General features: G+C 42.4%; 1 protein-coding gene across 3 annotated transcripts in view; it reads left to right on the plus strand.

The window, feature by feature from the left end:
* LRRC2 (leucine rich repeat containing 2) overlaps positions 1–13,009 on the plus strand; it is a 52,307-nt gene that overhangs the window by 8,212 nt on the left and 31,086 nt on the right. Inside the window, exon 2 of one of the 3 annotated variants that reach the window (XM_054481953.2) lies at positions 6,737–6,880. In XM_054481953.2, coding sequence (XP_054337928.1) covers positions 6,756–6,880 — 125 coding nt within the window. In that variant the 5' untranslated portion in view covers positions 6,737–6,755. Of the gene's footprint in view, positions 1–6,736; positions 6,881–7,254; positions 7,297–12,470; positions 12,560–13,009 lie in introns of those variants that run through there. The other 2 variants (XM_063661245.1, XM_054481954.1) reach the window with 2 other exon arrangements.

The raw sequence follows: 13,009 nt of genomic DNA on the forward strand, positions 1-13,009 counted from the left end.
TAAATATTGGCCCTTTAAAGTGAGCGCAGTGCTATGCTTTCTCAGTAGAAGGCACTGGAGAGGCAAGGTAGTAGGAAGAGGCTTCCTGCCTTTTTTTGGCGTGGGCTGGGGATCAGCAGTGTGCATGTGAGAATATCCATCGGAACCTGCCCCAAGCATGGGCTCAGAACAGTCCCTTTGCGACTTTGCATCCTTGGCCTTGCAGTCACCTTTCTACAGCTCTCTTGAGCCAGAACATAGAGCCCTTGTGCAGCCCACGTGCTCTGAAGACCTCCTGCCTGTGCTTGTATTTCGACTTTCTTCGCAAGCCTCCATATTGCCTGCACACAGCTGCCTGTGCCCCTGAGGGTCACATGCCAACCTGCCACGCCTTCTGCAAGTGCCTGTGTGGTCCACACACTCTGAAGGCCGTCTGGACTTCCATCACATGGCCATGCCACCGGTTGCTGATTGGCGGTCCCTACCTGCGCTTGAGGGGTTCTTCTATTAGTTGCCCAGCAACTCCAGACTAGCCTGCCCAAACCAGAGGACTTATCTGCTATCTGATGGGCTGAACCCCTTCCAAGTTGGCCCTTCCTTGGATACGCTCCCTCAGCCCTGGGGTATGAATGGAAAGATAGAAAAATATCAACAAAGAAATAGAAGATATAAAGAACTAATTGGAAATTTTAGAAATAAAAAGACAGTAATTGAAATAAAATACTGGATAGGCTCACAAACATAATGAAGATGGCATAGGGAAGAGCTAGGAAACTTGAAGTAGATTACTGGGTTTCATGCATGTCTGTGTGAAGAGACCACCAAACAGGCTTTGTGTGAGCAATAAAGCTTTTAATCACCTAGGTGCAGGCGGGCTGAGTCTGAAAAGAGAGTCAGTGAAGGGAGATGGGGATGAGGCCGTTTTATAAGATTTGGGTAGGTAAAGGAAAATTACAGTCAAAGGAGGTTTGTTTTCTGGCAGGCAGGAGTGGGGGTCCCAAGATGCTCAGTGGGGGAGATTTTTGAGCCAGGATGAGCCAGGAAAAGGGACTTTCACAAGGTAATGTCATCACTTAAGGCAAGGACCGGCCATTTTCACTTCTTTTGTGGTGGAATGTCATCAGTTAAGGCAAGGACTGGCCATTTACACTTCTTTTGTGGTGGAATGTCATCAATTAAGGCGGGGCAGAGCATTTTCACTTCTTTTGTGATTCTTCAGTTACTTCAGGCCATCTTGGCGTATACATGCAAGTCACAGGGGATTCGATGGCTTGGCTTGGGCTCAGAGGCCTGACACTGGGTATTACCAATTTGAAAAAAAAAATAGAAGAAAAGATTTATCTAAAATGAACAAGCCCTCAAGAATCTACGGAACAATACTGAAAAGTCTAATATTTGTGTCATCAGAATTCCAGAAGGAGAGGAGAAAGAGTGTAATGCAGAAAAAATTTTCAAGAAATAATGGCTGGCGCTGGGCACGATGGCTCACGCCTGTAATCCCAGCACTTTGGGAGGCTGAGGCAGGTGGATCACAAGGTCAGAAGTTCGAGACCAGCCTGATCAACGTGGTGAAACCCTTTCTCTACTAAAAATACAAAAATTAGCCGGGCGTGGTGGCATGTGCCTGTAATCCCAGCTACTTGGGAGGCTGAGGCAGGAGAATTGCTTGAACCCGGGAGGCTGAGGTTGCAGTTAGTGGAGATCATGCCACTGCACTCCAGCTTGGGCGACAGAGCGAGACTCTGTCTCAAAAAAAAAAAAAAAAAAAAAAAAAAGAAATAATGACTGAAAAATCCCCAAATTTGTCAAAAGATATAAATCAAGTGATTAAAAAAGCAAAACAAATCTAAATCAGGATAATCCCACCCAAAATCCATGCCCAGATATAATGATTAACCTGAAGAAACCCAAAGATGAAAAAATTTTGCCAGGTGCAGTGGCTCATGCCTGTCATCCCAGCATTTTGGGAGGTTGAGGTGGGAGAATCACTTGTGCCTAGGAGTTTGAGACCGCCTGGGCAACATAGTGAGACCTCATTGCTGCAAAAATATTTTTTTTAAAAAAATTAGCCGGGTATGGTGGTGCATCCCTGTGTTTCCAGCTACCTGAGAGGCTGAGATGGGAGGATTGTTTGAGCCTAGGAGGTTGAGGCTGCAGTGAGTTGTGATGGCGTCACTGCACTCCAGCCTGGGTGACAGAGTGAGATCTTGTCTCTGGAAGGGGGGGAAAAAAAGAAAGTAGCAAGAGAAAAATGATGCATCTCCTATGGGAAAGTGTGATTCAAATTATTTCAGATTTCTAATCAGAAACTATGGATGCCAAAAGGAAGTGGCACAACATTCTAAAGGTGCTGATTAATAGAAAAGAAAAGATTGCTTTCAAATTCTATATCCAGCAAAAATAATATTTATGAATGGAGGTAAGAAAAAGACATCCTCAGTTGAAGGAAACCAGAATATGTCAGCATATTTTCTCTAAAATAATTGTTAAGACAAGTTTTTAGATAGAAGGGAAATGATAGCAGACGTAAACTTGAACAGCAGGAAGAAAGGAACAGGAACATGTAAATATCAAGATAAATATAATGGAATAGTTTTCTCCTCATGAGTTCTTTAAATTTGATGATTGGAAGCCAAAAATATAACATTGATTGACATAATACATAAGACAACTGCAACATAAAGGTGGGAATGTAGGAGGACCTATATGGTGGTAAGATTTTTACATCTCACTTGAAGTGGTGACATACTGTTTCAAAGTGGACTATGAAAAAGTAAGTATGTGTAATAATTCTTAGGGCAACCATAAAACAAGAGAAAAAAACTACCCAAAGAGACATAGTAAAATATATAATAGAGAAAATAAAATGGAATACTAAAAAATCTTCAGAGAAAAGAAGGCAGGAAAGTGTAAAAGAGGAAAACAAAAGAGGGATCAAATAGAAAAAAAGTAATAAAATTACAGATTTAAATCCAAACATACAAGTAAGTGTATTAAATATAAATGGCATACATATGTCAATTAAAAGACAGAGATAGTCAGAATTGGTTAAATAAATGAACCAGCGATAGTCTGTCTACAAAATCTCACATCAACTATAAGCATATAGTTAGGTTAATATAAAATGATGGAATCAAGAAAATGAAAAGCAACTCACAAAATGGAAGAAATGTTTTTGCAAACTATATACCTGGTAAGGGACCTGTATCTAGAATATATAAAGTACTACCGCAACTTAACAATAAATAAAAAGACCAGTTAACCCAATTAAAAAAGGGAAAGGATCTGAATAGACATTTCTCCCAAGAAGATCTATAAATGCCTAATAAGCATATGAAAATATGCTCAACATCATTAGTCATCAGGAAAATGCAAATCAAAACAACAAGGTACCTCTTTACACCTACTAGGATGGCTATAATAAAAAAGACAGATAATAACAAGTGTTGGTGAGGATGTGGAGAGACAGGAATCTTCATACACTGCTGGTGGGAATGTAAAATGGTGTAGCTGCTTTGGAAAACAGTCTGACAGTTCACAAAAAGGTTAACTATAGAGTTATCATTATAACCTAACAATTCTCCTTTATATTTACCAAGGATAAGACAACAAATGTACACACAAAAACTTGTGCTTCATTTTAACTTTTGTCAAAAATCTCCTTTAGGTAAAGCAATTCTTCTTTTTTTTTTTAGACAGAGTCTTGCTCTGTCTCCCAGGCTGGAGTGCACTGGCACGGTCTTGGCTCACTGCAACCTCTGCCTCCCAGGTTCAAGCAATTCTTCTGCCTCAGCCTCCCAAGTAGCTGGGACTACAGGTGCGTACCACCATGCCCGGCTAATTTTTGTAATTTTTAGTACAGAAGGGGTTTCACCATATTGGCCAGGGTGGTCTCGAATTCCTGACCTCATGATCCGCCCACCTCTGCCTCCCAAAGTACTGGGTTATAGGCATGAGCCACTGCACCTGGCCTCCTTTAGGTAAAACAATTCTAAAGGAGACAAAGGCAGTCTCAGGCTGGGCAGAGTGTCTCATGCCCATAATCCCAGCACTTTGGGAGGCCTAGGTGGGTGGATTGCTTGAGCCCAGGATTTTGATACCAGTCTGGGCAACATAGTGGGACCACCATCTCTACAAAAAATACAAAAATTATCTGGGCATAGTGACGCATGTCTGTAGTCCCAGCTATTTGGGAGGTGGAGGTAGGAGGAATGCTTGAGTCTGGGAGGTTGAGGCTGCAGTGAACCATGATGGTGTCACTGCATTCTAGCCTGGGCAACAGAGTAAGACCTTGTCTCAGGAAAAAAAACAAAAAACAAAACAAAACAAAAAACCAACCAAACAACAACAACAAACCAAGGCAGTCTCAGACATCAGAAGTCAAAGGAAAGAAGGGAATAAATTAGGTCAGCATTGTCAGCTCTTTAGAGTAAAATTATACATGTTCATATTTTCAGCTGCACAAACATAAGCCAGTTCTCCCACTCCTATTGGCAAGCCATTTATAGAGAGCACACTCTTGAGTCAGAAGATTAAATATTTTGGCCAGGCATGATGGCTTGTGCCTGTGATCCCAGCACTATGGGAGACTGAGGCAGGAGGATCACTTGGGCCCCGGAGTTCAAGACCAGCCTGGGTAACATAGCGAGGCCCCGCTTCTACAAAAAATTAAAAAATTCGCCAAGTGTGGTGACGCACGACTGTGGTCCCAGCTACATAGGAGGCTGAGATGGGAGGATCTACTGAGCCCAGGAGGTTGAGGGACTACAGACATGCGCCACTATGCCCAGATCCAGGTGCAATGAGCAGTGATTGCACCTGGATCACTGCCCTCCAGCCTGGGGAACAGGTAATACCCTGTCTGAAAGAAAAAGAAAAAGAAGATTAAATATTTGGCTTCATATCCATGACTGCTATTTAGAAGTGTCTGAAATTGGAGGAGAAAGTATTCACCAGCCCTACTATTTAGCAACTGACAATCTGTGTTTGTGCAAATCAGGACATGGATTTAGCAAGACTTTGCTGCTGCAGTTAGGGAATTTCAAAACAATATCTAGAAAGTTACTTTACTTAGATAAGGGACATAAGTATAACTTAGTGGAATGGACACTGAAAGGTACTTTTCTGTCCTGATAATTTTTTTTTTGGCAATGATCAAATAATTACTTAAAACAAAAAGTAAATATAAAGTAGGAAAATAAAAGAGAGCTCATTTACTGTCCTGAGAGTGAAGCAATATCTTTTATTTACTCATTCATTCATTCACTCACTCATGCATTCCACAAATATTTATGGAGGGCCTACCATGTTCAAGGCACTATACTAGGTGCCAGGGATATAGACATAAAATTTTGGGGGGCCTCTCACATTTCATTTGGTGACACTGAAAGTAGAGACTAAATCATCTCTAAATTCCCACTGAGATGTGATGGCTAAAATATACCCAAGTTTGACTTTCCTTGCTCTTGGAAAACCAGGTAAACAGAGATCAATGATTTGTGAAGGTTCAGTCTGCAGGGAAACCTCAGAGGACATGTCTCCAGGCTGTGTGGTCAGTCTTAGGTGGCAGAGTGCTCAGTGGGACTCAGTGCCATTTTTTTTTAACTTAATGGTGGCTGGCCTGTGGCCTCATATGATGAGGGCTGGGGATATTGGGGAGGAGAGGCAGAGACTGATGGTGGCAGAGACTACCCTGGAGAACAGAAATGAGTTAGGTCAGCCGGACTGAGGAAAGAAGGCAGGAGGAGGATGGAAAAGGCAATCCCAGAGGGGAAGAATTGAGGTGACGGATTATGGAAGAAAGTCACTGTTACGTGCCTCATGTCCTATACTTAAAGGAAGGAAAGAACACTCAAATGTCTTTAGAATAAATTTCTACCAACAAAAGGGGACTTTTAGAAAAGCAATTATAACACCGCCTATGTGAGCTTTTTTTTTAGATTTAAATACAACTAAGAAGTTATATTCCATTCTACTTGAGAGAGGAGAGAGGATGTTTGTGCATGCGTGCCTGGAGAGAGGATGTGTGTGCATGCGTGCCTGGAGAGAGGATGTGTGTGCATGCGTGCCTGCGTGTGTGTGTGCACGCCCGTGCCCTGTGATTAATTCATCTAACTTATCCTTGATTATGTAACAACCTACTGGGAATATTAGGTACATATACTAGTGAATTCATTACAATGTGGAACCGTGAAGTTTGAGGAATCCCCAGGGGGCTTTGGGAGCCCAGAGTCTATCTGAGGGTTAAGGAGACAAGTGTGACCATCTAGAGAAGGTGACCCTAGGGTGAGTGTTGAACTATGACTTACTTACACAAAATAATACCAAACCTAAAGAACATTAGGAAACTGTCATCCTCCCAGCCTGGGCAATAGAGTGAGACCCTGTCTCTACAAAAAATTTAAAAATTAGTTGGGTGTGATGGTGTCAGCCTGTAGTCTGAGCTGCTTGGGAGGCTGAGGCAGGAAAATTGCTTGAGCCCAGGAGGTTGAGGCTGCAGTTGGAGCTGTGATCGTGCCACTGCATTCCAGCCTGGTAAATAGAGTGAGACTCTGTCTCAAGAAAAACAAGACGAAACAAAACCCAACCAGCCAAACAAGCCAAAAAAAAAAAAAAAAGGAAACTGTCATCCTTGAAGTAGTAAGGCATATCATCATTCCTTAAGCCAGTGATTCATTCATATTTCATTTTAAAGTTTATGTTAAAACTGTTTTCTGTTTGTGTATCAAGCTGACATAGCTATATATTTTTTAAATAGGTAATTTCATGCTCCCAAAATGGGACACAAAGTGGTTGTCTTCGACATTTCTGTCATCAGAGCCTTGTGGGAAACTCGTGTCAAGAAGCACAAAGCTTGGCAGAAGAAGGAGGCGGAAAGGCTTGAGAAGAGTGCCTTGGAGAAGTACGTGTTTTCTCAACCTAGTCTTGTAGCTTGTTTGGTGAATAAGGATTTGGACAGGCAACAGTTGCGTTGTGGAGGAGGATGCTTTTCTTCTGGGATTTCTCACTGTTGGTAACATTGTCCTCATTAAACTTCAGAGCCTTACACTGTTGCTCAGTACAAATATGCAGTTCCTATGATAGCAACACCCATGGTTATAAGGACCTACCTACCACCCTGGTGGTAGGCACGAGGAAGACCGAGATGACACGATAAATCCCCCTACAGCAAATGCTGTAGCAGGCTGCCTCGCTAGAGTTCACTGAGCTAACTCACTAGGCTATCTGGCGCTCTGGAGACCATCTGACTGCCATCTGGGGCAGCTTGGGGCTACTCTGCTGTGCACTTCAGCCCTCCCCCATTGAGATGAATTCTAGGTAAGATTCATTGTGTTGGTGTCATTTTTACTTGGATGAAATGGTGTCATTTGCCTATCATATATGGCCATGAAATATGAGTAAAAGAAAGTTATGTAGATGAACACCAAGTTGAGTGCTTTGGAAAATCTACAAGGTAGAAAGGTTGCAGATGGCTTTGCATATGTCTGCAATTTTTATTCCCTGTGGAGAAACCAGAACTGGAACTCATGGATGATGCATTAGGGGTGCTGTTTATATAAGATTGACACAATGGGATTCTCACTGGCAGACCCATTCTCAAAGAAAGTCCCAACCCTACATCAAATTGGCCAATGATGGTATATTTGCACACTTTAAGTTAAAAACAAGATGTGTAGGGGCTGAGCGCAGTGTCTCCTGCCTGTAATCCCAGCACTTTGGGAGGCCGAGGCGGGCAGATCACGAGGTCAGGAGATCGAGACCATCCTGGCTAACATGAAACCCCGTCTCTACTAAAAATACAAAAAATTAGCCGGGCATGGTGGCGGGCACCTGTAGTCCCAGCTACTTGGGAGGCTGAGGCAGGAGGGCAGGAGAATAGCGTGAACCTGGGAGGCAGAGCTTGCAGTGAGCTGAGATCAAGCCACTGCATTCCAGCCTGGGCGACAGAGCAAGACTCTGTCTCAAAAAAAAAAAAAAAAAAGGATGTGTAAGGTGTGAATGTATCTACATTCTTGGCTATCCACCTTTATTAGCTTTTTGGATTAAACAAATACCTATTCTGATCATGCTTGATAATTAAGCTGCTACAGTATTAATCACAGTGGTTTCAGGTGGTTACCACCATCCCTAATTTGCAGATGAGGAAGTTGGGACTTAGGTAAGTTGCTCAAGTTCACACAGATGGTAAGCGGAAGATGTGGCCAAGCCCTTGCCTCTATATAATGCTGTAATCACGGTAGTTAGAACATCTTTTCTCTTGCCACTAACCTGAGATTGTCCAATATGAAGTAAAGGATTGCTTGAGGAGTTTGAGACTAGCCTGGGCAAAATAGTGAGACTCTGTCTTTACAGAAAAACAACAAAAAAAGAATTAGAACCCTTAAACCAGAAAGCCCACATGGCAACACATCCAAGAGACCTACACTCACATAAATCATACAAGGTCCCAGAGCCCAAAGTAGCTCTCAGCCCTGCTTCGATTTCCTCCACACACCTAGCATCTGGGGTTACTCTAGAGCAGAACAAGCTTGCTGCATAGAGGCCCATGCCCTTGGCAGTGGGGAGGGGAGTTAGGGAAGCACCTGTAGCTGATGCAACTTCCTGAGGTTCTTGGAAGAGGAGCCATCTGCAACACTTAGGGTCTGCAAACTGTGTTCTCTCATCTGCTTTGGAGTGGGATTTGCCCCTTCAACCCTGTCTTTCTTTGTGGTGTTAAACAGCTTCACGCATCTCATGTACATAGGATTGAGCTTGACTTGGGCTCAGTGTCATTGAGCTTGTGCACTGTCTTATCTTAACCTAAGACAGAAAACTTCTTGGATATTTGTTTGGCTTTTCTAGCCCAAGATAAGGAAAACAGCCACCAAGTTGGCTGGGCAGATAAGGAGGAATGTGAGGCAGGGCTGGGGAGGAATGTGCATGTTTAAGAAAGGAACTTAGTTTCTCAGCCTCCTCAGAAATGGGGGTAGTAAATTTGCCTTCTTTACAGGTGTTTTTGAGCGTCCATAATATAATTCATACTGTGATCATTAGTACTATTTGAGGGTTAACTTTTAGTTTCTCAGGATCTGTTTACTGTGCAAAGGAGGAATTAATATGTTGAAAAATTAATGCCTGCCTGATTATAAAAGGCAACTATTTGGTTAATTTAAATTTACTGAAACAAATAAAACCTCCCAGCTTGTTCTGTTACCTCACTTTAGGGTATCTCATCCTGTAATGCTGTAGTTGTTCCATGAAGTATATACCGATACTTAAACATTATAAGTAGAGATAAAATACGAAATATCACTCTCTCCGAATGAAACTTGATCATTTGGAGCGGAGGTTCCCAAGCCCTGGGCTGGCCTGTTAGGAACTGGGCCGCACAGCAGGAGGTCTGCAGCAGACGGGAGAGCGAGCATTACTGCCTGAGCTCCGCCTCCTGTCAGATCAGCTGCAGCATTAGATTCTCATAGGAGCACGAACCCTTTTGTGAACTGTGCATAAGAGGGATCTAGGTTGCCCACTGCTTATGAGAATCTAATGCCTGATGATCTGAGGTGGAAGAGTTTTATCCTGAAACCATCCCCCAACCCCTCATCCATGGAAAAATTGTCTTCCATGAAACTGGTCCCTGGTGCCAAAAAGGTTGAGGACCACTGATTTAGAGGGAGAAATAAAAGAGCTATTGTTAGGCTCTAAGTGAAGAATTTCTTCTCCATTGAGGCTGTTTGCCATCTGGGCTGGGATTGTGGGTTCCTTTCCTAAGGAAAAGGTATTTTATTTGCACATTTATTGATTTAATTAGAAGAACTGTAATGACTTTTTTTGTATGTTTATTGCATATTTGGCATTCAACTAAAACTGAGTTGAGAGGAAGATTTCATATTCAATTATATGGGTGATAGAGTGAAAAGACAATGAATTTTATTTATTTTAAGTACTCTCAAAGAAGATAATGGAATTAAAAAAATAGTTTATATTTCCTTCTTCACTTTCCTTTCATTGGGTTTCAGAGGGAATAAGCCACAAAATATTTAAGAAAGAAAATAAGACATAAAGAAAATAAGACAAAAAATATTTAAGAAAGAATACAAAATAGATTTGGTATATAATTATTTTTAATGGGGTACATCTGATTTTCTTTTTTCTCCATTTTAATTTTATATTGGCTGCACCAAAATATGTGAAATATTTATAACAATTTGTAATATGTGCTATAGGAATGATATATTACATAAGGATGAACCGGTATCATCTCATTGTATTGCTAGGATCTGCCTTTAGGTTCAGTCTAAGAAATGAGGAAAGAAAAGTAGAAAAGTTAGAGACATTAATCTGAAAAGTGCCCAGTGAATACAAGAACTTGCAGTGGCTGTGCTGTTGGTTTTAAAAATTTTGGAGGTATTGCTTCTAACAGAAGTACCGGCAGCATGTCTTTGACCTAGAGTCTGCCCCTTGTCCTGACTGCTGCAGTAAGATCTAAATCTACAGGTAGATATTTAAAATTCATTTTTATCATATGGTTATAAAACTAAATCACACAGAAAAGCTAATAAGGAAAAGCAACAATTCCAAGCCACTACAACATTTCCCAGAGGAGCCCACTTCTCTTTCAGCACTTTCTTCTGCTTTTAAATTCATATCCCTTCATGTGCTGACACACACACACACACACATATTTTTTATATATATATATATTTTTTTCTTTTAATTTTTTTGAGACAAGTCTCTTTCTGTTGCCCAGGCTGGAGTGCAGTGGTGTGATCATAGCTCACTGCAGCCTCGAGCTCCAGGGCTTAAGCAGTCTTCCTAGCTCAGCCTCCTGAGTAGCTGGGACTACAGGCGTGTGCCACCAGCCCCGCTTTTTTTTTCTTGTATTTTTTGTAGAGACAGGGGTCTCACTTTGTTTCCCAGGCTGGTCTCAAACTCTTGGCCTCAAGTGTTCCTCCCGCCTGAGCCACTGTACCTGGCAATATTTTTCAATTTATCACTTTTGTTATATTACTTATAGACTTCATATGTAGATCCTGAAGCCCCGACTCATTGATTGCTGGGTGCTTTTCCCCAGCACAGCTCACTGGGACTGAGACCTGTAGAGCTGTGCCAGCCAGTGCTGTCAGCAAAATATTTTTTTTCAAATGTTCCAGCTTCCCTCAGCTGAATGGCAAGCATGAAACTCCAGCAATCTCTGAAATGGTTTCTTAAAAGCAAAACATCTGATTAAGAAGGTGACATTTGCATGTAGACCTGGGAAGCCAGCCCTGCAGAAATCTAAGAACAAGCGTTCCAGGCATGCATAACAGCAAATGCAAATGCCACTGAGAGGGGCAAGGGAGTTAAGGATGGATGCCAGGAGGTGATTACAATGGGAACCATGAATACATTTTCCTTTCAAAGCCAGACCAGTGTGCAAGGTTATGAGTTTTCTTTCATCTCATTTACTGTGTGGGGGCAGATGTACAGCAGGGAGATAATGGGATATAAACTAAACTGTGGCAGGCACCTGTAATCCCAGCTACTGGGGAGGCTGAGGCAGGAGAATCGCTTGAACCCAGGAGGCAGAGGTTGCAGTGAGCTGAGACCGTGCCATTGCACTCCAGCCTGGATGACAGAGCAAAACTTTGTCTCAAAAAATAAATAAATAAATAAATAAATAAAAGGAGCAAATTGGTGTTTCTGGGGGTGGGAGACGGTTGTCCCTCCACCGGGTAGAATTTATGTGTGTTTGTGGATAAGAATTATTTGTATGGCTTTCTGTTTTCTACAAGTTAACTTTACTCTCTACAGAGTTATAAAATAGCTTAGTCAAAGTCAAAGGTACATTCCTATAGAATCCCCTGGAGGCTCTGGCATTCCAGGAAAAGGCTATCCAGCTGTGTTTTGCTTCTTTCAAAATCTGAAATTTCTCCTTACACTTGACAGTGCCTGGTGGTCCAGACTGGGACTTCCCGCATGCCCAGTCCTGGAAGCTGGTCTTGTCCCAGGTGCAGTTAACCTTCAGACCCCTCCTAACCACTCCAATGGCAGGCTTGTCTGTGCCCCACAGTGCCACTCTACAGCCTGACCGAGACTCTGAACCACCCTTCCTTCAGATAACAGCAGAGAGTTTCCATACTAGGATTGTTCCTTGACCATAGGGCTTATCTCACACTTATTTAGTGTATATACTGCCTTGGGCCATGTGAAGACCAAGTCTGCACCTGCAGCTTGTTTCTAAAGTAGCCCCCAGAAGACCTGAATCCTGACTGCCACCAGGTTCCCAGTTGGGCTGAGTAGGATGTGGAATGCTTTTTTGAGTGTGGAATGTATCTAAGCCCCTGTCAAACGTGGGCTACCTTATTTTGAGTCAGACAACATCTGTGTTTGATGGTTTTGAAGGAAAACCACAAAACATCTTGTTTTGCATCACATAGAATATGTTAAAGGCCTCAAACAGAAAACAAATTCCTAAATGAAGAAAGACCCACCAGGTGCAGAGCCCTGTTCTGACAGCTGTGTGGGCATCTGAAGGGCTGTGAGACACGCCAGCTGTCATCAAGGAGCTTAGCATCAAGCTGAGGGATAAGCTATGGATGTGGAAAGCTCTAAAAGATAGGTCAGAAAATTAGCGACACGTGGGTGGTGAGGTTTGGTGGGGATGCTGAGTCCTCAGCCAGCTCCAGTGTCTGAGTGGACCTCAGGTGCATCTACAGGAGTGAAATTCCCCAAGGTGGCTGATGGTGACATTCCAAAGTCAGGTGTTTTATACACTGGAGCTCCTCTGTATTTCTATTCAAATACCCTTGAAAGATCAGAGAATCCCTGTGGCCCCGCACTTTTTTAAAACTTAGGTTGGCATGATATAATTTCAAAGGAAATTATAATTAAACGCATAGCCAGAAATTCCATCTAACCCATCTTCTCTACTTTTTAAGTTAAAGTTACTAATAAGTCACAAAAGGGTTTAGGGTTTCCCCTGCACCCCCACAGCAGGGAGGAAAGAGGAAGGGAGTGCTTACGTAGGCCTGGGAATGACAAGGAGAGCACCCATGCTCAGGTGGCTGAT

The sequence above is a fragment of the Pongo pygmaeus genome, chromosome 2 (assembly GCF_028885625.2).
Source record: "Pongo pygmaeus isolate AG05252 chromosome 2, NHGRI_mPonPyg2-v2.0_pri, whole genome shotgun sequence".
Classification (NCBI taxonomy): domain Eukaryota; kingdom Metazoa; phylum Chordata; class Mammalia; order Primates; family Hominidae; genus Pongo; species Pongo pygmaeus.